The 24389-nt window shown below is 43.0% G+C and overlaps 1 protein-coding gene across 1 annotated transcript in view; it reads left to right on the top strand.

Moving 5' to 3' along the window:
- Positions 1-7340: 7340 nt before the first annotated feature.
- DISC1 (DISC1 scaffold protein) overlaps positions 7341-24389 on the top strand; it is a 218184-nt gene continuing 201135 nt past the window's right edge. The window contains 1 exon segment of the mRNA XM_064509255.1: positions 7341-7664. Coding sequence (XP_064365325.1) covers positions 7583-7664 — 82 coding nt within the window. The 5' untranslated portion in view covers positions 7341-7582.

Here is a 24389-nt window from a genome sequence, read left to right as displayed (position 1 = left end):
AAGGTGTTAACTGTCTTTGGATGTGCAATTGGTAAGAAGCACGTAGGGATCAAAAGCCTTGTGAAACTGTTGCTGTAATATGTATGTGCTGGAGTGTTCCCTTTTAAAAAGGGCACTGAAGAATTTTCAGCCAGTATATCAGAAAGCTACAGAAATGCTTCAAGAACTGGAAAAAAAGGCCTTTCGTTAGCAGCTGTAGAGTTAATTTAGTTTATTCAAAGAAAGATCAAGATATCAGTCTCCATTGCCCAGGGTATAGTTACACTGGGTAAAACAACAGTAGGATTCAACTGCCTAAACTTGACTACTCTACTCCATGTCACCTGCCAGAAGTGTGACTCCTTTGGGCAGAGGGAGGGATTAATTAACCTCTCAAGGCCCTGTCCAATCCTGTGTCCAGGAGTCCTCTGCATATACCACAAGCTCAAATTTAGGCACTGTGTGTGCTCCCTGTACTGAGCCTTTCAGTCCTTCATCTGTCCATGAATTCCCCAAACTGCTCAAAAGGCTCTGCGAGTAACAACAGTTGTTTTAACGGAGCAGCAAAACAAAAACAAAAAACCCTGCACTTACTGCTAACATAATCACTTGCAATCAAAGGTTAACCTGCAGTTCCTGGTGTGGACTCTAAGGACAGTCTCAGTATAGACAGACAGAGATTAGGAACTTCAGGTTGAACACACAGAACTTGAAGCCAGACCCCCTCCTGCAGCTGGAGACGCAGTGTGCCAGGCTTTCAATCCCCTGACTGCGAGTCCTGCAAGCCCTTTCACAAGTCCTGCACTAGTACCTCTTTGGATTTCTGGCATGCAGTTCCCTGAACCATGGGAACGTGTCCTGAGTTGCCTTACATGTTTGCCCTTGTAATATCTTGTATTTGTGCTTAATACATCATTTTAATGTTCCTACACGCATACAGTATATTGGCAGGTAAATGTTTGAGAAAAACAAAGGAGGCAAGAACTTATTCACTTATTTCCAAAGCTTCTGGTCAATTAACAAATTCTCTTACAACATAACAGCAATATAGCTTCATATGAACACTACCAGCAGCAAGGAGCATCCTATTCCCCTATCACAGGGTCTTATTTCCCCAGTAAGCTCACACTGTGAGACACCCCTTCTTTCCTCTCCTTAAAGGTACCTAAAGATGATACGTGCATTTTTTCGTTTGCATATGCCATGCCTGTAAAGCATCAGTGCCTTTGCTGCCACAGCTAGTAACAGTGGTCACCTGTGTAGGTCATGGGTGGCCACAGCAACATGGATGGCTTTAGCACTTGGTATGCAAGCAGTTTTTAAGGCCAAATCATCCTACTGTCAGCCTCCAAAGCAAGCATTCCACTGCCATCCTGCAGCCGCCAGCTGTGTGATTAAACCTTCAGCCTGGAATATTGAAATGCAGTCCCACAAGCTATGGCAGCAGCAAGTACAGAGATTCCAGTCCAATATCAATAGACAGAGGAAACACTGTTCTAGCCTTGTTATTGGGAAAGGAATACGGTCTTTGTCTAAGCAGATAAATATTACAGCTCTCCTAGGTATCCTGACGCCACTCCCTTTGTTAGTGTATCCCATGCTGGGTTTCCATAACCCTCGTTTTTTGGGCGCCTGTGGCTAGCAAAGCAGTCAAATGATACCCTTCATAGCTAATGTTTGTGTGCTCTTCGTGGCCAGGTACATGAACACCTCTGAGGGGCCCAGTACAACCCAGGACACTCACCGTCTCAGCGCCTGCCTCTCCGCTGTTCTTTCAGGCACAACAGTCACGTTGAGCAGCTGTGGCCAAGTCACAGTCTCATTTCTGAGCCAGCAATTCCCACAGTGTCTCAGCATCAGCAGGTCATTTGATAGCACTGATGGTGCAGTTAGCCAGAGACTGAGGGGAACACGAGAAAGCCAGCACCACCAACCTGCTGTGCACTGCTATGGTTTCTCTCACTTTCCATGTCCCACAGCTGCAGGATGGGGCAAGCTATTCCCACAGCTCCATGAAGGGCTGCGGTGGGTGTCTGCGAGTGACTCTGTGCCGGAGTCACTGCCAGTAACCCCCGGTGTGCCCCACTATGTGATCCCGTCAATCTGCACAGAGAAATTCCTCACCATGCAACACGCACCAGCAGCCAGTCTAGGTGGTTGTCCCTCCACGACTTAGTGATCGAGCAAGGAGCTAGCAGGTTGATGGAGCTATTTAAAGGAGGCTGTATACAACTGTCTTGCTCTTATTTATACAGTGACATCTTAAACAGAAAACATCTATTAAATTGAATGCTGCAGACAGAGATAATGATAAACTCAAATCAGATATGCATTTTCTGTGAAAAAAAGCATAATAATGGCATTTAGACAGAAAATAATTGATGTAAATAGATAAATTCAGGAAGGTTGTTGACTTCGTCGCTGTACTGTGATGTAAAAATGCCAGTTTCTGGTAAAGGACAGATACTGAAGAGTGTAAGACTTAGAAATAACTTTGAGTAATTTGGGATTTGGGGAATTTAGTACAGTGAAAGGATAGCTGCTGAGAAAAATATGTTTATTCTGTTTTTTAAAGCCTCAGTGATTCTGCTTTCATTTCCTCCAGTTTTGTTTTTAGTTGATCTATTGACTTAGAATTATTGCTGGCCCATACTGCTATGAGTGAAAGGGGCCTAAAATCCATTTTTAAAACCTTGAGAACAGCAATATGAATGCTCAGCTTATTTGCTAGCGATCAGGTGTCTCTAGGGAAACTAATTCTTTACTTGCACTAATTTAAGTTTACAGGAAGGCATTCAGTCAAAATAAATATCCAAAGTCTTAACTCTTTTGATTTGTATATCCATTTGGATTAGGACTTCGAATATTTTCTGAGTTATCTATAATATATTATTCTTAATCCTATAAATATTTTGAACAGAGTTGTAATGAGCTATCAGCTTTACTCTTGTTCTGAAGTCTTCCCTGACACCAGAAAAACATACAGTTGAGTCATTGTGTTTGGAACAGGATTAGAAAATGATGCCAGTAAAGTAAGCCAGCTGTTCCCTCACAGCTGGAGATGAACAATGAAAAAGATGAATCTGGAAAATGAAATGTATTCTCCTGTCACAACACTGACATTAAAGTCAGTTCTTTCTGATTCTTCTTATTTTGTTTAAAAAATTGTTTAAACCTTTTTTTAACAAAATCCTGGCTCCGCTGAAGTCAGTAGGAGTGCTGAAGTTTAATACTTGGGACTGGGACTTTTATCTTTTGCACCAGATACTCTGATTTATTATGAAGATCACCTTTATACAAATTACATCACCAGGCATGTTCCAGAGTTACTGTAAGTATTGGCAGAGTTAACTAATGCACAATCAACTTTCATACAGCTTGTTTTGTACAGGGCATGATAATATGATATCTAAGCACTGATTAAAACTGTACAAAAAATTGCTTCAGTTCAACAGATGAGCTAAAAATGTGTGTACTTAAAGGTTCCTTTGAGGTTAACCCAAACTGTGCTTACTATTACTGTTTTTTGACAGAAAAATATCCTTTGTGTATGAACTGCACCACTGAAAATGAAATGAGTGCTTATGGTTTTGGACATTTTAATCTCTTACAAAGCAAACACGGAAGAAAGTGTTAGCCATCCCTGCAGAGAGTGTTGCCAAGGGGAAAGAATAGCTGCTGAGCTGAGGTGGGAGCGTACGCAGGTGGAAAGCGAATGGCTCAGAGGTGGTGGCTCCAATAGGGCCAAGCAGTGGGGAAGTGCTGGGGAGGTTCTGGTTTGTGCAGAGGGCAGCAGCGTGGGGAGTGGGAGCCCACAGCCACCGTGTGTCCCTGAGCAAAACTGCCATCTCCCATCCTCCTGGCCACTTGCTGTTATCATCATCTCTTGTCCTGGGCATTTGGTGAGATGTGACAGCTCTTGGGTGCCCTATGTCCTCACAGGCCTGGTTTCCTTCTCGTTCTGGTCGGTGCCACTCCAAGCTGCTGCTCTGCACCAGCCCCGTCTCTGCCCTAGCCACTTGCTCCTGGCCTCCCTCCTCCTTGCAGCTTCCCTAGTGCACAGTGGAGCCATTGTTCAAAAACTGCCATGTAAATGGTTTTTGAGCTACGAAAGAGATATGAGGACAAAAAATAGCTTGAGACCCTCTGCATTAGAGCATAAGGACAATGAACATGATAGTTAGCTACTCTTCTGCTCTGTGACAGATGCTAAGTGTCGCATATGGATCTAGCTTAAAAAAAAATCAAGATGTCTTCATTCTGGAAAGATCAAAATAAACAGGTCTAACATTTCTGGCTTTCTTCATTTTTATGCAAGGTAAAACCTTTTTTTCTGAATTTGAGTTTGCAAATAGAGCTGGCTTCCCTTCAGTGGCATGTTTTAGTGAATAGGTTGTTTACCACTAAAAACCCAAAAGGTCTACGGTAAACAGTAAAAACCACAAGTGTATGCAAAAAGACAAAAAGCAGAGTTTGCAGCTGAGCTGTGAGATGAAACAGAGGTTGCAAGGGACAGAGCTACAGAAAATCTCTTTATGAGGGCAGCAAGTGCAGGGATGAGTTCTCATACACTGATGTCGATTTGCTGTGAAGGTACCACACAAAGTAGAAGACATGTGCAGACAATAAGAAACAGAGAGGCAGAGACAAGGACGGGAAGAGAGAAAGCAATTTTGAACTGGCACGAGGGCTCAGGAAGTAGTTTCAGAAGGAAAGAGGCAGGACGCTGCATTCAGCACAGAGGAGTGATTGTTAAAATTTGCCAGGATTTCTGACGCAGCATGAAATGCTGTAGTTTCACAGTCACTTTCAACTCGAGAAAGGCTTTTGGTGAGGAAAAAAGAAAGTTTAAATCCACATCTGTTCCCAGTTTACCGTAGAACCAGACAAATGCTCTCGCTAGCACAAAAGCAGACAGTAGCATGGGGGAGGGAAGGAAAGCACAAACGGAGGAGTAGCAGCAGGGGGGACAAGCAGGACAATTTTTTGGGCAGCTGTGCCAGTCTATACCAGCTTAATGAAACCTTGAAATTAAGGAATAGCAAAGCACTCCAGCTCCCCCCTGCCTAATCTAGAAGATAACCATATAGCATCCACTGCTGTGTATGCTCTTCGGCATAAGTTCTTATACCCCTCATCCCACTTTAAACACCTGACTATCTTCTAGAAGCGCAGAAGGGCTAAATGCTGGCTGGTAGAGATGCCTTTGTAAGCTCAAGACATCACACACAGTCACCTGGATCAGCCTTCCTATGGAGGGCTCAGTTCACGCACAACATTAAAAACCAGAAGACTATTTTCACCTACTAGCATTTGCTTCAAAAGTCTATCTGCTTCCTGTACTTTTTCTCTAGGCATGCTTACAGTCCTTTAGTATTTTTTTGTTTAAATAAACACATTGATATGAGTACACACGAGGCAAGACCAAGTCACTTGAAGCCAAAGTGGTGAAGTCTGGGGTAACCCACACTGTGCAATTTGGAAATGGAATCATATGATGTGATAACAACAGATACTAAAGCCATGAGAGGTTTGGACAGGGTGGGCAATGATCACCATTTCTTTAAGCATAACAACCTTGCAGCTATCAAAGAAAACTAGTCATAGCCAGGCTCAAAACAAACAAAAGGAGCTGGTTCCTCATGCAGTGGGTATAGGCCCCGTGCAACTCCTCACCAAAGGATGTTGTGTATGCTAAAAGCTGAAGTGGGTTCAAAGGGAGGCGGGACAAGCATTTAGGAGAGGGTGAGATCCATTCCAAGTTACTGATCAGACAAACCAAATCGAGCTCAGGAAACTCCCTGATTTGACACTGGTCAGAGGCTGGGCAAGTATAAAAGGGAAGTATTGTATATATGTTTACCTTGTTCCTACTTTTCTCTAGGCAACTGCGTACAACCACTGCTGGAGGCAAGACAGTGCTAGATGGGCCCTTTGTCTGAACCAGTCAGTACAGCTGTTCTTTTATAACACGTTTATCTCTGAGGGATGGGAACTAGCACTGATGTAAGCGGACATCATCAGAATCAGATTGACTGCAGCAAGTCTGAAGAAAGGAGGAGGAGGAATTCCTTCCCGAATGATGTGTTAGCTATTTTTGGCACGTGAGGCACCACTGCTCACTATCTTCTCTCAAAAGTCAGGAAGGGCACAGACTAGAACATGAGGTCAAAAATCCCTTAGCATCTCCTGTGAAGACAGTAAATGATGGAGGACTGAAAACTATCTATCTACAGTACAAAATAGGGGAGGGAGTTTTAGCAAAAACGTATGTTGTTGCAATGATACGAAAGCTCAACAAGACAGCATCAGGAAAGTCACTGTGATCTTAGTAGAAAAAGGACTTTTTTGCCCCTATGGCAAATTTGATCTAATACCAAATTCCTGAGACTCATCACACCTGTGGGAAACATTTATCAGAACACACCTGAATTAACTTCACAGTTTTGACATTCAAATCCACAATGTTAGCAGTTCAGACTAGTTGGATTCCAAAACTCAATGAAAACTGGTTGAAATGATTTTTTATATATAAATAATAGCAAACAAATGAAACAGCTCTACATTTGACATCAAAAAAGATCATCATCTTATGAAGGTAATGAAAACAGATATGGTGTAGGGAGGATTACCAAGCTTAAGCTACAGAAAGCCAATGAATATCATATTATATAGTTGCACGCATACCTTGCTGAATTCAGTGAGCATCAGGCACAGAATGCAGATGCAGGTTAGGGATCCTGAACAGTCATGTGGTGACTGTAAGGCCAAAGCAATGTACAGTATGGCTAAATTTGAAAGCAAACCATTTCCTAGTGGTATAGAATTGGGGCTTCAATTACCTTATGTAGCTATATCCTCAAAGATGGGGCAGTGCAAGGGAGGGCAGTCCTCCAGGAAAGGCAGGGAGAGGGCTGTATGCCTCCCTCTGTGCAGCAAGAGCAGCTCCTTCTGTGCCCTGGTCCCTCTCTTCAGGCTGATAAGAAAGAGGAGTCGGGCCATAGTCTCCTCATCTTCTCCCTTAGTTTACGACAACATTTTGCAGACCTGGGGGAACCAAGGCAGGATAACCTCGGACCACTATGTGGGCAGGGACCCACAATGGCTTGGCAGTGGTACCTGCCTTCTAGGTCTCTCCATCGCTCCCTACATGGGTGTGTGCAGCAAAAACCCTTTATAGCCGCTTTCCTCACAGAGCTCATCAGGGCGCGTGTGGCGTCCGCAACCCAGGCACGCCGCGCCCGCCGCCTCGGCCCCATTTCGGCCCGCGGAGCGGGTTTCCAGAGCAGTCGAGGCGCCTTTCCCTCCCCGCGGCAGCTCCTTTGCCCACGCCGCTCCTGTGCGCGCCCGCCCCCCACAACCCTCTCCCTCCCCTGCCGGCCGCCGCCCCGGCGGCGAAGGGCGCGCGCGGCCCCCGCCCAGCGGCCAGGCCGAAGGAGGGGCGGGGGGTGCCGGCGAAGAGCGAGGGCCGCCGGCGGCGGGGCGGGCAGCGCGCCGTGTCTCCCCGCCGGGGGAGGGGCAGCGGCCGCCTCGGCTTTCCGCCCCGCTAGGCGCCTGCCCGCCGGGCCGGGGGAGCCGCCCCGCCGCGGCCTGGGCTGCCGGCATGTGGCGGCCGCAGCCCCAGCCGCAGCCGGGCGGCACTGAAAGGCGACGCCGCGGCGGCGGGAGGGAGGTGGCGAGCCCAGGTGAGCGGGGGTGGCGACCCGCGGGCCCCGCCGGGATCGGGCTAGCGCTGCCCGGGAGGGCGCTGGGGAGGGGGCGGCTGCGTGCGCGCCCGCCCGCCGCAGGTGGCAGCGGCGCCCCGGGCCTCGCCGGTGAGGCGGCGCGCAGCGCGGGCGGGAGCGGGGCGCGTCGCCCGCCTTCCTGCGAGAGCCCCGTGCTGGCGGCTCCGCGCTCCCCCGCCGCCAGTGCTTCTTGGCTGGGGCGTTTGCTCTCCTCCTTCCCCTTTGCACATCCACCCCGGCGGGGGCGCCGGCCTCCGCGAGCGGCGGCGGCGGCGGCGGGCAGGCGGGCGGGCCTGCCGCGGAACCCGTTAGCCCTCGGCCGCCCCGTGAGGGGAGAGCTCAGCACTGAAACAGCGGCGCGCCGGGAGGGGCAGCGGGCGCCTGCTCCTAGCGCCATCGGGAGCGGGAAGCGCGCGCGGACGGCGGGTGCCTGGGGCGGGGGCAGAGCGTTAACGGTCAGCGGCGTGGGCGGAGTGGCCGCCGCCTCGGGGTCCCGGCCCGGCCCTCGGCCGGTCGCTAGCGTAGGCCCGGGGGGCGGGCGCCAGGGGCTTGAAATCCTCTCAAAGTGCGTACAGAAAGCTGAGTACGGAAAAACTCCGGACCGCTGGGTAAAATATGGATCTCTCACTTCGCAGTTGGAAAGTTTGTTTGTTTGTTTTGTTTGTGTTTTTTTTTAAGTGCCTGATGAGATTGGCCTTTAATTCACAAGGAGGGTTAGCGCAGTAGACGTAGTCTAGGAAATCGTGTCAATGTTGTTAGCTCTTACTCTCTTTTTTTTCTTTACCTTCATCTGTGTGGAAGCAGTTATGTTGGTACAAAGATGTATAAACCATTTTTTTTTAACCAAATGTAAAGAGGGAAGTAACTGTGTTCTTCTAAGTCACCAGTTATCAAAATAATATGTGCAAATTCAGTTTAAAGGAAGAAAAAAGAAACTGCCATCTTAACAGAGAAGCCAGATTTCTCTCTATATACTTCTATTAGTACCTGGGTGTGAAGAGACTGTGATCTCTGGTGTAGATGAACCACCCTCACTGTTACTCAGAGCTGGGGCTTTCTGCCTTGCTGACACTGGGGCTGCTGAAGTGCTGAGTGGTGGGGAAATTTGGGGGAAAAAATACTTCACCTCCATCAGAAGACTTAACGAAGCAAGGCGTAATCGCTAACCGTGTGTATCAGCTATCATTTTGCTCCTTTGGAGATGCAGTTCTCTCCTTAACTTTCCTTAATCTAGCAAAACTTTATGCAGACCCTTCTGCTGTCCTTGCCAACATTTCAACAGAAAACAGCTCATTCATCTTTTGCTAATCCACGCTAATCTCTGTGCACGAGCGGTTGAGTAACTTTTTGCTATGCTTCTGAGCAGTGATTTAAGAGCTCCTCTGTGAAGTGCTTTTATTATAAAGGCTTTTACAAAATACACTACAGAAAATATACCAGCAAGTTCTACTGGTAATTAAAAGTAAACTACAGTTTTCAAAGAAATGAATAAAGTACGCTGCGATGCATTATCTCTGTTTTTGTCCATTTGTATTTGCTCAATTACTTGCTAATTTGCAATTTGCCTTACAATAATTAATGCAAATTGGAGAAGTTCTACTTTAATAAACTTTTCTTGTTGTTTAAATACTAAATGCCTTTAATTATGGTATATCTGTATTCCCCCATCTCATTGCTGAAGTTCAAGCTGTTGTGTTTCCTAGAAAGACACTGACAGTGGCTCTCTAGTTGGAGTTATAGTAGATTTTTCCTATCGATAAGGCTTTTTGGCATTTATGAAATTGAAAAGAAGGGATGTTTAAAATAAATATTTGGTTTAAAAGAAAAAAGCTGAGTTTAGAGGTTTGTGGTTACACAAAATATTGTGATGGTGGGTTAGGGGAATGTAAACAAAGGCCCAAATGTGTATAAATGGTGTTTTGTATGTTTGAGATTAAGGCCATGTCCAACTATGTGTCTTTTCTTGTTTTTCAGAGCTTACACCATCAAATGTATCAGTTTTCTGTATAGTTCTTTGGGCAGTGAAAATAACCTATTCTCATTCACTGAGCTACTGATTTATCTTTAGAAAGTGGTCATATGCAAGTATTATGTTGCCCCTGACTTCCTCCCTCTTTAGATAAATCAGCCTTTGTTCTCTTCAGTAAAATGAAGTCAAAAGTTTGGGCCTAAGCTACTGCTTCTGGAATTGTAGTGGGGTCATGTAAGAAAAGAGGATTTATTAGCACCAGTTTAAATTAATTGTAAAGAACAGAAAGACAGAAAGCATGGCCAACAATGTTTTGTACTTACAAAAGTAAAAAACCCTAAAGGTTAATTCTGGCTTTGTTCAGAAATTAGGCACACTTGGTTAGGTTTTTTCTGCTCACCATAACTTGGGCCCCCTACAGCTACTGAACCACCTGACCTTTCTAATGAGATTTGCTGGAGTGTGTAACACTTCATGAGTACTCATCAGGAGTTACGATTTCTTCATTTTAGCATTTGGTAGACAATCTGCAGCCACTTCTAATTTTGGACATAATACATATTAACAACTCGAGCAAAACTGGTTTTTTTTTTTGCCTCTTGTGGATTATCAGACGCAAAGGTAAACAGAAAGGAACCTGTGGAGTTGCCATAGCGATTTCTAAGTTCATCCTTAGCATGTTGTGTCTTTTTCCAGAGACCAGCCCTTTCATGCTGTGTCACTTAGATTAGGATTGAGCCCAGGGTGTGTTGTAACACTATTAAATATTCTTGAAGGAAGACTGCTGCAAAACCCTTATGTATGAGGGATGAATGTGTCCTTTGTAAATCGGCAGTCACACGAGGAAAAACTTAGCCCTCTGGCACTGAACAAAGGCTACTGTGCCTGTGTTAAGTACTGTAGTATCCTTATTCGGAGGTGTTTACTTAATTCTCTGTAATGTTTTTTATTTAGCAGCCCATTTTAAAAAATACGTTTTTACTTTAACATATAGACACAGATTCCATTAACTTGTCACCTGAAAAACGCTTTTGAGGAGAAACATTTTTTATTGTACCTCCTCCTAGTTATTGATGCCATGAAAGCTGAGATCAGCTATTGACATGCTTTGTTAGATGTTGGTTTGCTGTATGAAAATTGAATTGGCTATGGACATGGAGTTACTTCCCTATTTATTGATGCTGAGAATGTAAAGTGACTTAATGGCTAATCTGAAGTCTGCAGACAGAGTGATGAGATAATGTGCCTGCCTGAAGTACGGTGTCTTTGTTCAGTGCCATGCCTTTGGGGAACGCAGAACTTGGGTTTTGCTTCCCCTTTGTGTGGCGCACAACATCTGCATGCTGTACGATACTGCCGTCTCTATTTCAGACCCTCCTTCATTGTATAGCTGTGCTTCCTTCCAGCACGTGCATCTTTTATTATCTCTCTATATGGTAAAGTCTTAACAGGGATTCTGTTGGCTAATGAATATAATTGACGGTACTTTCCATTCTTTCCCTCTTCCTTCCTCTCCTGCTGTCTTACAAATAGGTTGTTGTATGACCATGACATCAAAGTAAATTGTCTAGTTGCTCTGCTTTTCTTGCCTTCTCTCGGTATGTTTATTTGTAACAACACCGAGTGTAAGAACACATAGATTTTACATTTGAAATACTACCTAAACAGCGATGTGATTGAAATTAGAGATGAAAAGGGGGAAAAACATTTTCTTAGTAGTGCTTAGCTAGCTCTTTTCCTTTAGAAGGTACGTTACCTGTATTTGTTGATCAGACCAAACAGCACTGAAGTCAGAATTGCAAATGCAACAATAATTTGCTAAATGAGATTTATGTAGACTCAGATAAAATCAGTAAAAGACTTTCTTGGGAAACATGGCTGTATGAAACTACAAGCAGAAGGAATGTGCTGTATGTGAACTTTTCCCCCCACCTCTCCAACTTCTCTGCAATGGGAGAAGAGTTGTTTCCTTGGAGGGATTTAGTGGGCTCTGGTTGAAAGGTTTCTTTTGCTGGGGTGAGAGGTCAGCAGAGTAGGAAACCATTACAGAGAAAATCTCTTAGAAGAGCAACTTTGAGGCAACCTGTGGAGTGGAAAGCCAAGAGGTTGATGGTTGAGTATTGCAAAAGTGAGCATGAACGAAAAGGTTAGTATCTGTGGGTGAAAAAGGGACTGGGAGTTGGTGTAATCAGACTGTCAGTTGTTTCTGAATTGTTTTGCAAGTCTCCAGATTGGTGTAGCTTTTCAACAGCTTGGTAAATTCCTCAATGATGATAATAATAATAATGGAAGAATAAAGTCAAATGATAGTGATGCCTGTAGACAATGAAGCTTCTCTGTGGATTCAGGACTTTGCTGACTGTTGGGGTGAGCAGAGTAGTCCTTGGCTCAGCTCATCCACCTGGCCCCACTTTGAATTTAGACTGGCAGTCAGTCGGTTGGGTCTGGGTTGTGTTTTAAGCTTTCAAGGAACCTGTTCTTATGGTTTTCTGTTCTGTTTTGTTTTGTTTTTGGCAAACCATGAAGTCTCCAGAGAGCTTGGGAAGGGGAGCTGTCCTGCTAGTAAGTTGCTTCCTTGCTGATTTAGTGGGGGTATTAAAATTATTTTGCTACCCATTATTAAGGATATGATCATAAGTATCCTTCCCACTGGTGTGTCAGCTTGGTTTTATGGATTATCTCTACTGTAGATAACAGAGGCACCAGGAATGGTGATGGTGGAAACCATAAATGGTTATAGCTGCAGGCTTTTTTCTTACGTTGCTGTTGTGTAATTCTTATGCTGTGGTTGTCCCCCTCACCCCCAATATTTTACATCACCAAAACATCCCTAGATTCCAAGTAAGCTTTATCACTGGTTATATTGTGTGATAAATGTCAACAGTCTCAGCTCTGTAGAGTATCTGAGTTTTTGTTGTCAGGGCTAAGCTGATCATATCATGGCTTGTTTCCTCCTGTGGGTGGAGAGCAAGGCTTTAGGGACAAGAGCTTTCCTATTTCTGGTATGGTTTTAGCTAACTGAATTTCATGCACTGGACTTAGAGTCTGGTTGCTGAAGGCTGGTGGAGACCAGGTGGTGTGGGCAGAGCTGCTGTTTGCCAGGGCTGTGGCCCAGCTGTTCCGATCTCTAGAGCAATGTATTAACCTGTCGGTGTTTGTACCACTGCCTGGGGCTGTGAGCAGTGGGAGCTGAGCTGTGGACACGCTGTGTTCTCTGCTCTTCCCACAGAAGACAGAGTGACAGACAGTACCTGATTTTGGTAGCATTTTACATGGCTGCAGCTAGATTTCCTCAAATTTAACATCTTTGCTCTGCTGTCACTCCCAGCTTCAGTGGGCATGACAAGGAATGGGATGCTCATTTGTGCATCAGTAATGCTGTGGGACGTCGAGGGTGTGAGATGCTTCTGGACACCCTGGACAGACCCAGATTGTGCTGCTTCTGCTGTGTGCCAGCGCTGTTTTGGCAGGGCACCATGCTGAAACTTTGCTCCAGTGCTGCCAGAGACCTTGGTTAGAGGAGCAATACGTTTTTATATACTTGGAGCAGTGAAAATCTTGAGAGACTCGTGTTGAAATTGTGTGAGAAAGGCCTGGCTGCTGTTGCTCGGAGTGCAGTACTAGTGCAGCTGTCCTCAGTGTGGTTTTGTTCCTTAATGTCAGACTAGTTAATAATCAAAAGGTACTGCATTTCCCCTTTCCCTGAGAAACCTGAGTATGGTTGTTGCAAGACTGTTGTTGTAGTATTTACGTGTTCGTGGTCACCTAGATTCTTGCATAGATTTGGCCATGAGCAGGGCGGCCCCTGTTAATGGTTTCTTCTGAGCAGTGTATACAGGCTCTTCACTTTCTGTGAGGTTGAAGACAGGTAGGGAAAAAAAATCTTGCTTGTCAGGTGGTCTCTCTTACCTTGCTGTAAGGTAAAAGAAGGCCAGCTCCCATTTCTTTCTTCGTATACAGTGAGGAGTAGTTGGATATTTTTTCTTTTAGCAGATTGGGCACAAAGAGGTGTTCTCTGCTTTGGCTTTGGTGTAGCTGTGCTGTTTAGTTTTTTAGAAGTATCTTTCTTATTTTGTTTTCCTGTATGATGTAGACCTGTGAATGAATAAGTAGTGTTAGCATTTTGGGAAGAAAAATCTATAGGATTTCTGATCACCCTTTGTGAAAGGTACTGGCTTGCCCTGTTCTTGTTCAGAGCTTTTTGCTGGTAAGGTTTTTCATCTTCGTTGAGTTATATAGCATGTGTATATTGATGCCACTAATTTTCTGAATGAATTTCATATTCTTTTTAAATAATTTATCTGTGACATATCAAGTGATAGTAGCCTTGTGTACGACAACACTTCTATGTTTCATGTGAGCTTTGTGTAGTACAGAATTTCTTGATGAGGGTCCAGACCTTTCTACTAGATCCTAACATACTCATTTCTTATGTTACTACTTTCTGCACTGCCAAGTTTTAAGGGAACTCTGTGTGTGCTTTGCCTAGGCATTGAGGCAGTAGCTTGTGTCTGTGACCATACTTAATTTATGGTGGCCATGGCTTTAATATAAAGGGCAGCATGGCTGTTTTCAGTGTAAGCCATTTGAGAAGTACGTGGAGTTGCAGTCTTCCTTCCAGATCTCTGCTTAGAAACAGTTGTACATATTAGCTGTCTACAAGTAGTCTCTAATGATTTGAAAATAGTGTTTTAACATGTCAGAGAAATTTTTAAAAGGGTAAAAAGGGGATTAAAACGCAGGGAGCTATGTAGGGAGTGATAATAATAATAAAAAACCCTAAACAGACCAGATAAGCTGTCCTCTGCAGTGTCTTTAAGGCTATTGGCAATTTTGTGCCACAGACTATGTATGTGTTTTAAACACCGCTGTTGTGAAATAGCAGAAGAAGGAAGAGAAGTCCCTAGGAATCTCTCAAATACAGAATAAAACCAAGAAAAAGAAAAGGCAATATAGAAATAACTGCATTTGTGCACACAGTTATACAGACAATATATGTTTATGGTGTAGTTATGGCTGCCTGGTGCAGTTGTGTGGCAGAGTAGTCAGATTTGCCTTCTTCTGTGCCCATATTATGATTAGACCTTGGGAACTGGGTAAGGTAGAGGTGATGTTTCCAGGCAGAGATGGTCTTCCTCCTTCTCTTGCTAGGAAGTTTGTGCAAGAGGCAGGCTTTGTTGCAGCTCCTCAGAGGTGACGTTAGATGCTTTTTTGCCCTTGGCACCATGGAAGGGATTATGTTTTTGAAAGGCAAGTGTCTCCAGACAGTCTGGCATATGACCCCCTCTTGTCCTCCACTCAGAAATCAGCCTGAGAAAAGGTATCAAAACAATTTTTAATATAGCAAGCTGAATAATGTCTTGAGAGGAATGCTTTCAAATATTTGTACAACCAATAAAAAAAAGTTGGTAATAAACATTTTGTGAAATAACTGCAGTAGGTCAAAGTGGCATTTAAGTGATGCTCATGAGCATCATTTAATCACCAGCTGGTGACTAAAGGTCTGCTGCTGTGGAACAATAGGAGTTTTTATGTTATTGTTATTAGCAGCCTTATTGTGTTTGCCTAGCTTACGGCACTGACTATCATTGAAGCTTGTGATTTCTCTGTGTGGATACTGGATGCTTAAAAGCTGGTTGAGGCCGTATCAATTTCAAATACCGAACTTTATTCTTGATTTTGTTCATAGAAAGTTAGCTGTTTCCAGGTTCCAGGATGTACAAAAATATTTTTTACTAATTTTCTTGCGCCTCTTTTGTGGAATTAAATCAGATCTTTTTTTCTTGCGAAGTTGGATATATCTTCACAGATGATGTGCTTGAACTTTTGTCATGTGTATTCTGAAGAAGTACAGGTAACTAGCGGAATACTGCAAATCCTGAAACTTAAAGCTTAGAGGTATCATAGGATAATTCAGGCTGGAGGAGACCTCAGGAGGTCTCTAGTCCAGCCCCCTGCTCAAAACAGAGTCAGCTGTGAGGTCAGACCAGCTTGCTCTGGGCTTTATCTGTTTGGGTCTTGAAAACCTCCAAGGATGGAGTTTGCACAGCCTCTCAGAGCAACCTGCTCTACTGCTTGACTGTCCTCAGGGTTAAAAAATTTGCTTGTATCCAGTTTTAACCTGTCTTGTTTCAACTTACACCCATTTTTTCTTGTTCTCCCACTGTGTACTGCTGTGTATGGATTTCTTTTGTCTTCACTATTAGTGTATAGTATGTTGGTAATGTTGTTGCTAGTAGAGGGTAATAGGTTGTCATTTATAATCTCTTTAAAAGTTTTAGTGTAGCACACTTCGCATTCTTTTATTTACTTTCCTTCCTATGGCATAAAATAGAAGCTGTATTTGCTGAAATTTAATGTTGCTGCAAATATATCTTTATACCCAAAGAGGGCATTCTAACCTTAAAGATGTCCTTAGTTCTGGCTTCATGACTTTCTCTGATATAGAAGTCCTTGCTTATGACTGAGACTTTAAGGTAATTTTAGTTTAAGACTCTTCATTTGTTTTTTTTTGTTCAGTAAAGCACTGTGATACTCTTATTGTACAGAAATGAAGATCCATGCATCTTCTCAGTATTTCTGACAGCTTTTTTGGCACCTTTTTGTAAGGCTATTCATGTGAGATATTCCTTCTCACTGAGGGTGGAGGGAGTGTTTTTTTTTAAGTTGTGCAGTTTTTGCAGGTCACTTCAGAATCCTTTGAGTTGTCTTTCTCCTGATCAGTAGAGGATTTAAAAGGCTTCCAACTTAAAGGTGGTTCTGTTTCACTGCACAGGAACTAAAGGAGCCAGTCAGTGAACCTCTTCTATCAGTGGCCCACCTCTCTAGAGAGCCTTGATGTAGATATTGCATAAATCTCCCTTCCTGTATCAGATCTGAGGATTAGTATAGATGTGTTTTGATTTGGAGTACAGAAATGCAGCAGACTCATATCATGTTACAGCTAAGTTAAGGAGTCATATAAATATGATGTTTGTCTTAAATTTCTGGTGAAAATTTGAGTTAAGACTGAAGTGATAACTTCATTGTACGGAATCCCACATAAAATGGTGTTATTAGCAGCATCTGCTTTGGGGGACCTATAACTTGAATAGGAAGTATATTATTGCTATCAACACCTTGATTCCAGGCTTTCGATAGTTTTGAAATTTCTAATTTTGAGAATAGTAAGATAAAATTCTGCCTAAATGCTGCTTTCTAGATCCCCATCTTTTCAATAAAGGCGGATATTCTAAAGGTACAAAATCTTAGGAGTTTTTTCTAGTGAGACTTTTTTTTTCTCCCTAGTGGTCTTTCAGAAGTCCTGTGTAAGTTATTAATGCTGTCTTGGGCATGCTTTGTGACCTGGGTAAGTCATGTAATTTCTCAGATGGCCTGTTTTAAGCACAAACAGGTGCCTCAGATTACTCTTGTACCTCAGGACTGATGAGATCAAATGTTTCTTTAAATACTTTACTTTCCCTGTAAGGAGGTTACAGCAGTTTTGTTTGCTACTTTTTAATAACAGTAATATTTTTCAAGAGTACTATGCCTAAAGCTGAAAACAGCAGGAGAAGAAACCCCCACTTTTACTACACTAGTGCTAGTCATGGGACTGTCTCTCAAAACTGAGAGGAATTGGCCACTATGAGTTACCTTACAGAGGACTAGATCTTGAATTCAGGTTCTCTAAAGCACACAATAAATTAAAAATAAACTATTTGAAATAAAGAATTGCATGATCTATATTCATTCTGGAAAATTATTTGAATGATGTTTGAAGTTGTCATCCACTAATCTTTTTGATACCTAAGATCTTTTCAGGTTGCATAGTCACCACCATATGGTACAATCGGCACCTTTCATCCCTTTAAAATATTATGGTTAATCTAGAATCTGTTAATATGAAAACCTGATTCGTTGGCTTTTTCAAGGCAATCTGTTTTTATAGAGAGAATATTTTTGAAAAGTCAGTCTTTTTTTTTTTTTTTTCCTTTTAACTTCTCATTATTTTAGCCCAAAGTATTTTGTTTTAAAACTTTGTTTCAATACAATATCACACAGAGCTCTTGGCACCAGTGAAGCATCTGCAAACTATTTCACGAAAGGCCAAAATTTACTTGAAGATTAATACTGTTCCTTATCTTACTTAGATAATAGGAGCAGACAGGATTCAGTGAAAGATGGCAGATCCTATGGCCTTGTACTTAGATAGAAATACTTAGGTGAAATAGAAATAACGTGACAGAAATAAATTAAAAAAACACTAGCAAAAAAATCTGTGCTTTTGTTGAACATCAGTAGTATATTTTAATAAGTGGAACCTGTATTATCGGCTATTACATCTTAACCCAGGGAGACTGTCAGAGTAAATTGTGGCAGGTAATTGTCTTAATTGTCTTGATTTCCTAGACCTGAATAGCATGATTTACAGTCTTGAGAAAGAAGCTCTTACAAGAGTGTTTTCATTGAGATAATCTCAAAAGGGCTGAATGGAGCCACTGTGCTTTTAGAGTGGGGTTTATATGCTCATACAGACTTAGTGTGTGCTGTCAAAGTGTTAACCGGAGCGCTAAGGACTGGCTGAAGTCCACCTGGAAGCAAGCAGTGAAATCAGTGGACACAGCTGAAGTAGAGTTGAGATCCTTTTAAATGGACCTGAAGAAGCCTAGAAACTTCCTAGCCCTGCTGAGGGGCAGTGTGGAGCAGGAAGGTCCTTCAGCTGGGGAGGGATGGGGTGCTCTGGGGGAGCTGGAGGGCCTGAAGCTCAGGCTGGGAGGGTTTTTGGCAATAAGCTGAGATGCTTGCTTGCTTCTGTGTGGGGGACGCTGTTAGGGGCTGGGGCAGCCTTGTGTGTACTGGGATTCTGCTGAAAAGGAGCAAAGAGGTGGTGCTGAGGAGTGACGTTGGAGGAGCGAGTATTCCTGTGTGTCTTTGAACGTTGTTTGTGAGCTTCGTGGATGATTATCGTCCCGCACAATATAGCGTTAAATGTGACCTATCCATGGTTAGGTCAAAGACCCGGAGCAGCAGCTGGTTAGTGCTCTCTCGTTCAACTATCTTGTTCATTTTATATGAGAGAAATAAACAGTTGGCTTGTGAGAACTAACTGGGAACCAAGAGAAGAAATGCAATGGAAGTTGGTGGACAAGAAGTTTTGGTGGGAGCAGTGGAAAGTGCATACAACATATTGGTATCAACAGAGTAGGGTGAACTGATGAGACAAAATGAGTGCAAGATAATCAAAGTAGATCTGTCAGTGTCAGTTATGTCTTCCCTCAGCATGGGGTCTCTCTAAATGCAGCTTGCTTGTATCCCCTGATCCTCACCCACTTCCAGAGGGCATGGCTTTCGAATGGGGGTGAAGACAGGATTTTTGTTTTGTTGAGACTCTTTAGTCTCTGGGCCTGGTGTGACTCACACAGGGTAACTCTCACAGCTTCTGCGCGGAGCTCACTCTTTCCTGAGTCAGTTGTCATTGAGATCGTATATGTGGTGTTATTGCAGAAGTCCTGTCAGAGAGGCAATGTTCCTCTATTGGAATAAGAATCCCTAGTGATGTATGCATGGGGTACCAAGATTGGTCTCAAATGGCAGAACTCTTACTTGGGAGATATGGAGTGCTAGCTGTCTAATACTGGTGGATGCCTTCTTGGCGTGGATGCATCCTCTGCCCTTTTTTGAGATCTCCTGATCCTCTGTATAGATCACCATCATATCTCTGTGCTGGTGCATCATTTCATAGCAACTGTGAAAAACATCTACATCCAGAGTCAGTCATGACTTTGTGGCATGTCTGTCAGGTACCACTGAGCAAAGGTTGTTCTCTACCCATCCAGGAAATCCAGGCTTGGAGGTAGAAAATGCCTGTTAGAATATATTAGCTTAACTGAAACAGGTGCTTTATAATAAGCAGTCTTGTTGTCTGAATGTTGTACTTGTCTATATGAAGCTTTGGTGGCTTTAGTGATTCAGGATCTGTTGAACAGTTGTGCTGTGGCCTTTTTGTAGTGTTATACTTCTCCCCCCTGCTTTTCTCTCTATTGCAATTCTTTTCTTTGGATGCAAATTGCAGTTGATGCCACAGAAACAGTGCAGCATAGTTGGAGTGGGAGAGAAGGCATCAATTTTTCTGTAGTTCAGGGGACATACATTCAAACTATATTCAAAGGCTGTTGCAGTTACCTTCTAGATAGAAACTCTTTCTGGAGATGTTAGTCTGTTTTGTGTGTGTGTGTTGGGGATGTGTGTGTCTTTTCTTTTTTGTTTTTGTTTTGTTTTGTGATACATGACATGCTCCAGGCAGAGTGACTTCTGTCCCATGTTATTTAGGAGGCGAACCTCTTACAAATCACAACAACTAGAAGACACGGGCAACGTTATATGCTTGCGATTTGAGTGTTCTGCTGCAGTATCATATAGCCTATAGTGCAACTTCTCCCAAAGCTTGTTCATCAAATGATCTCAATTTCACCTTAGCTATCTACTCTTTTCCTCAGTGCTGGAGGAAAAAGATATAGCCAGTGTCTTCACTTTTGTGTTCTCGGACCGAATAAAGAAAACTTCAAACTCCTGTTTTGTCTGTCTTCAACCTCAGGTGATGGTTGTAAAGGATGAGTGATATCCTCACTGAAATTCTCAAAAGTGGTAATGCCTGCATCTTTCTTGCTTACCCACGTACATCTCTAATGGGCCTCCACATTCTCTCTGAGCACCAAGGCTTGCTTCTGACATCTGCAAACTGATGATATGGAATAACGGGCTGGCCTTTAGCAAGGACTGTGCAGTAAACTAAGTTGTCCGTGTGGCTAGTGAGGATAGGAGAGCAGTGTTACAGTGCGTACCTAGTAGATTCAGCTGAGATTCTTCACCTCGCTGCTCAGAGGAGCTATTTCTTGTCAGACAGCGAACGCAGAACCCCCACAACCGCTACTGCAGGGAAGACAGAATACTGAGTATAGAAACTTTATGGGAGCATGAAGAGTGGCAGGGGCTCGTGCAAAGCCCTGAGCCTTTCTTTCTGGGGGAGCGGAGACGAATAAACAACGCCGCTTGTTTTTGTGCATCTTGCTGCAAGTGGACTTCTGTGTTTCCATTCAGTGCCATACTGGTGGGTTTGTGTACACAGCTGATTTCTGCAGCATCTCATATGTAATCTGCGTCCTAAGGCACTGTGTTTTCTGTGATACTGCTCAGCTTTCCTATGTCTGAAACTTCATTCCATCTCCATTGTTGTCTAGACAGCGTTGACATCGCATCATGACATCCTGACTGGGGCCGCAAGGTAAACTTCCTGTGGGAGGCAGAGGAGGAAAATTTGTCCTGGGACTTTGATATCAAATTGTATAGTTAAAAACTTACTGACTCCGCACTCTTGGCAATATAGAAACTGCCGTGTTGTTTTATTTTCCTTATATGTGATCGCTACTGAGCTGTTAAGAGAAAATTACTTTCTATTTCAGTAAACTCAATTCTGGTTTCAGACTGAGTGTGCATCAGATGCTTAATTTGGAACCCACTCTCTTGGCGAAATTAAAAATTCAAATCTCCAAGCTGGAGCACTCAAACTGTGCTTGAATTAGAAATTGACTGCTGTCAATGTGCTCTCACACTTCACTATTTTTTTTCCTATGATGAGTTTTAAAGTCTGCTGCAGATGATCTGACTGAGCAGAAGTAGTGGGAATCCACTCTGTCACTCAGTAGACAGAGTGATGAAAGAAAAGTGTGGTGTGTTAAATAGACCATTCTTGAAAAGGACTGCTGTGTACTAACTGCATAATTACATACATATTAGGTGAAAGACTCTTATGGCATATGACTGCCAACCCATTAAGTATTGTTTACCAATTAATTTAAACTTAACCAAACTTTGCAGTTTCTTCTTATGAGCATCATGCAAAATCCTCCCTGCCCTATTTTTATATAATATTTAAGAATGTTTTTCATTTCTTGACTGAAAGACCCAGAGCATTTCCTCAACTTGAAACGCTTGCAGGGACTGCCTCCACAGACTTTTCCACTGGAGCTGGGAATAAGAGTTTATCCTGGGAAGAAAAATAGCATAAAAACCTTCTTCAAACATCAAAACTACTGAAATGTGTCACTCCTCTATTGCAAGTGTTTCTCTGCGTGCTTGCAGCTGTGTCCTTCTGCCTTTTGGAAGGTGGATAACCAGTTCTCAATTATTTAACTGCAAGTGAAAAGAATAATACTGAGAGAGCCTTAAACAGATTGAAGATGGATATTTGTGGGGAAGGTAAGTATCTTCTGTTATTGACTGTGCTAAAGGGGGCTGATCTGCTTGAAAGCAGCTCTGCGGAGAAGGACCTGGGAGTCCTGGTGGACAACAAGTTGACCATGAGCCAGCAGTGTGCCTTTGTGGCCAAGAAGGCCAATGGTATCCTGGGTTGCATTAAGAAGAGCATTAACAGCAAGTCGAGGGAGATGATCCTCCCCTCTACTTAGCCCTGGTGAGGCCACAACTGCAGTGCTGACTCCAGTTCTGGACTCCCCAATATAAGAGAGACATGGAGCTACTGGAGTGAGTCCAGCGAAGGCCTACTAAGATGATTAAGGGCCTGGAGCACCTCTCATATGAGGAAAGACTGTGAGAGCTGGGACTGTTCAGGCTGAGGGGGGATCTTATCAATGCATATAAGTATCTGAAGGGAGGGTGTAAAGAGGATGGGGCCGGACTTCTTAGCGGTGCCCAGTGATAGGATGAAAGGCAATAGGCAGAAACTGGAACAAGAAGTTCTGTCTGAACATGAGGAAGAACTTCACTGTGAGGGTAACAGAGCACTGGAACAGGTTGCCCAGAGGTTGTGGAGTCTCCTTCCCTGGAGATATTCAAAAGCTGTCTGGACACAGTCCTGGGCAACGTGCTGTAGGTGACCCTATCTGAGCAGAGGAGTTGGACTAGACGATCTCTAAAGGTCCCTTCCAACCTCAACCATTTTGTGATTCTGTGAATGTGCTGGTGCGGGCCTGATTTTTTTTTTACAGAGTTGCTTATATTCTCAGCTAGAGTGTTTGGTTATCTGTTAGATGGTCCATTGTAAATATCACAAAGCTTGATGAAAGGTAAGTGTTGACTGTGGGAGATTTTAAAGGCCTTTACTATTTTATGCAGTTGATGATGTGAGCTTGGTTGTTCTAGGTAGTTTAGGTTGATGGCAGTGGATTGGATGAAATCCATACAAGTAAGCTGTCTCTAAGGAGGTTTGGAGACTGATGATGAGATTGGGCTGAGCCTCTTCAACCAAAGATGAATTTAGAACATGAGATGTGTGAGGAATTTCTGTAACAAGATTATTCTGAAGCTTACTGTGAAGGTCTGAGGCTTCTCTGACTTTTTTTTGCTTGGGACTTCTGTAACAGTGGCTGACAGTATGAAAACAAAAATGAAAAAAGCAGAAATGTCATTTTTCCACAGCAGCATGCTATCTACATGGTCCTCTTTTAGTGAGGCAGCAAGGAGTCACCTGTATGTTCTAGAGTGAATTTGGCCGCTTGTTTTATTGGCCACCAGAATAAGTTTCCCTGTAACGCTGCAGTGCTGAAAATTAGAGCTGACTGTGCTGTAACAGACCTGTGATCTCGGTTTGTCCAATATCCTATATGATGGCTGTTCTTCAGTGTATGTATGATGACACAATGATACAGACATCAAAGAAGCTTTCCTGAGCTCTGTGGCTAGTGTTCTGCATATTTCCTGAAATGTAGGCATTTGTATACCTTCGTAAATTTTTATCCCAATGTAACTCCTTGAAAAACATTTGGGTCTCCATTTTTTTCATCACAACTGCAAAATACCTTTTCAGTTTCATCTTGTTTTTCTATAAACTGACTTGAGATTGTCAGATGACACAGGTTTTACTAGTGCAAAGTATTTATGAACATGTTGTGTAGTAAAACCTGGAGTGAGGCCTCAGCTACAGCAATCTAAACATTTTTTTTCCAGTAAGGATTCCTTTTGAAGACAGTGTAATTTAAATTCAGCTTGGAGTAATGCAGTTTTCTATAACGGCCAAGTCTTGGATCTCATGTTGCTAGCCATAGGGTGATGGTTAGTTGTCAAATAGACCTTCACAGTGCAACTGCATGCTTTCACAGGCTAGGTAGTTGTATTCTTTTTGTGATTATATTTTTAAATGTAAAAATGCCTATTTTTTTGTGTGTGTGTGTGGTTCATCAAGACACTTAGGCCTGGGTTCAGCAGGGCACTGGCTTGAGAAAAAACATGGTTGTATGAGTAGTCAATGCACTGCTGAATAGTGATGGACTGATAGATGTGTTTGTGTTTTAAGTATTAGCAATACAGAACACAATTATAATACATAGTTAAGAAAAGAGATGTTTTTTATTCCCCCTGATTAAATAGGTATTTGTTACTGGTGTTGGAATTGTTTTCATATTTACTAGCTCAGTTTTTAATAGATGCTATTTTTTTCTTAATGTTAACAAAGCAAAAACAGGTTTAGAACAGATTTTTTTTCTCTTTGAGGAAAAGAATTGATGGGCACATTGAAACTGGTATCAGCTAATGTGATTCTTAATCTAGAGAGATGTGCTGCAATTTCACAAGTGGTTTAAAAAGGATTGTTGCATTAGGGAGGTAAGAGGCTCAAATATGTGTGTTATTGAGTTTGTTAAATTATGAGAGTGTGTCAATAAAAATACACTTATTTAAATGGTGCCTAAGGAAGCCCAGTCTGACATCTAAAATGCACAACT

Source organism: Dromaius novaehollandiae, chromosome 3, assembly GCF_036370855.1.
Source record: "Dromaius novaehollandiae isolate bDroNov1 chromosome 3, bDroNov1.hap1, whole genome shotgun sequence".
In the NCBI taxonomy this organism is placed as follows: domain Eukaryota; kingdom Metazoa; phylum Chordata; class Aves; order Casuariiformes; family Dromaiidae; genus Dromaius; species Dromaius novaehollandiae.
The sequence above is the reverse complement of the archived record's forward strand: the minus strand, read 5'-3'. Positions and strand labels throughout refer to the sequence as shown.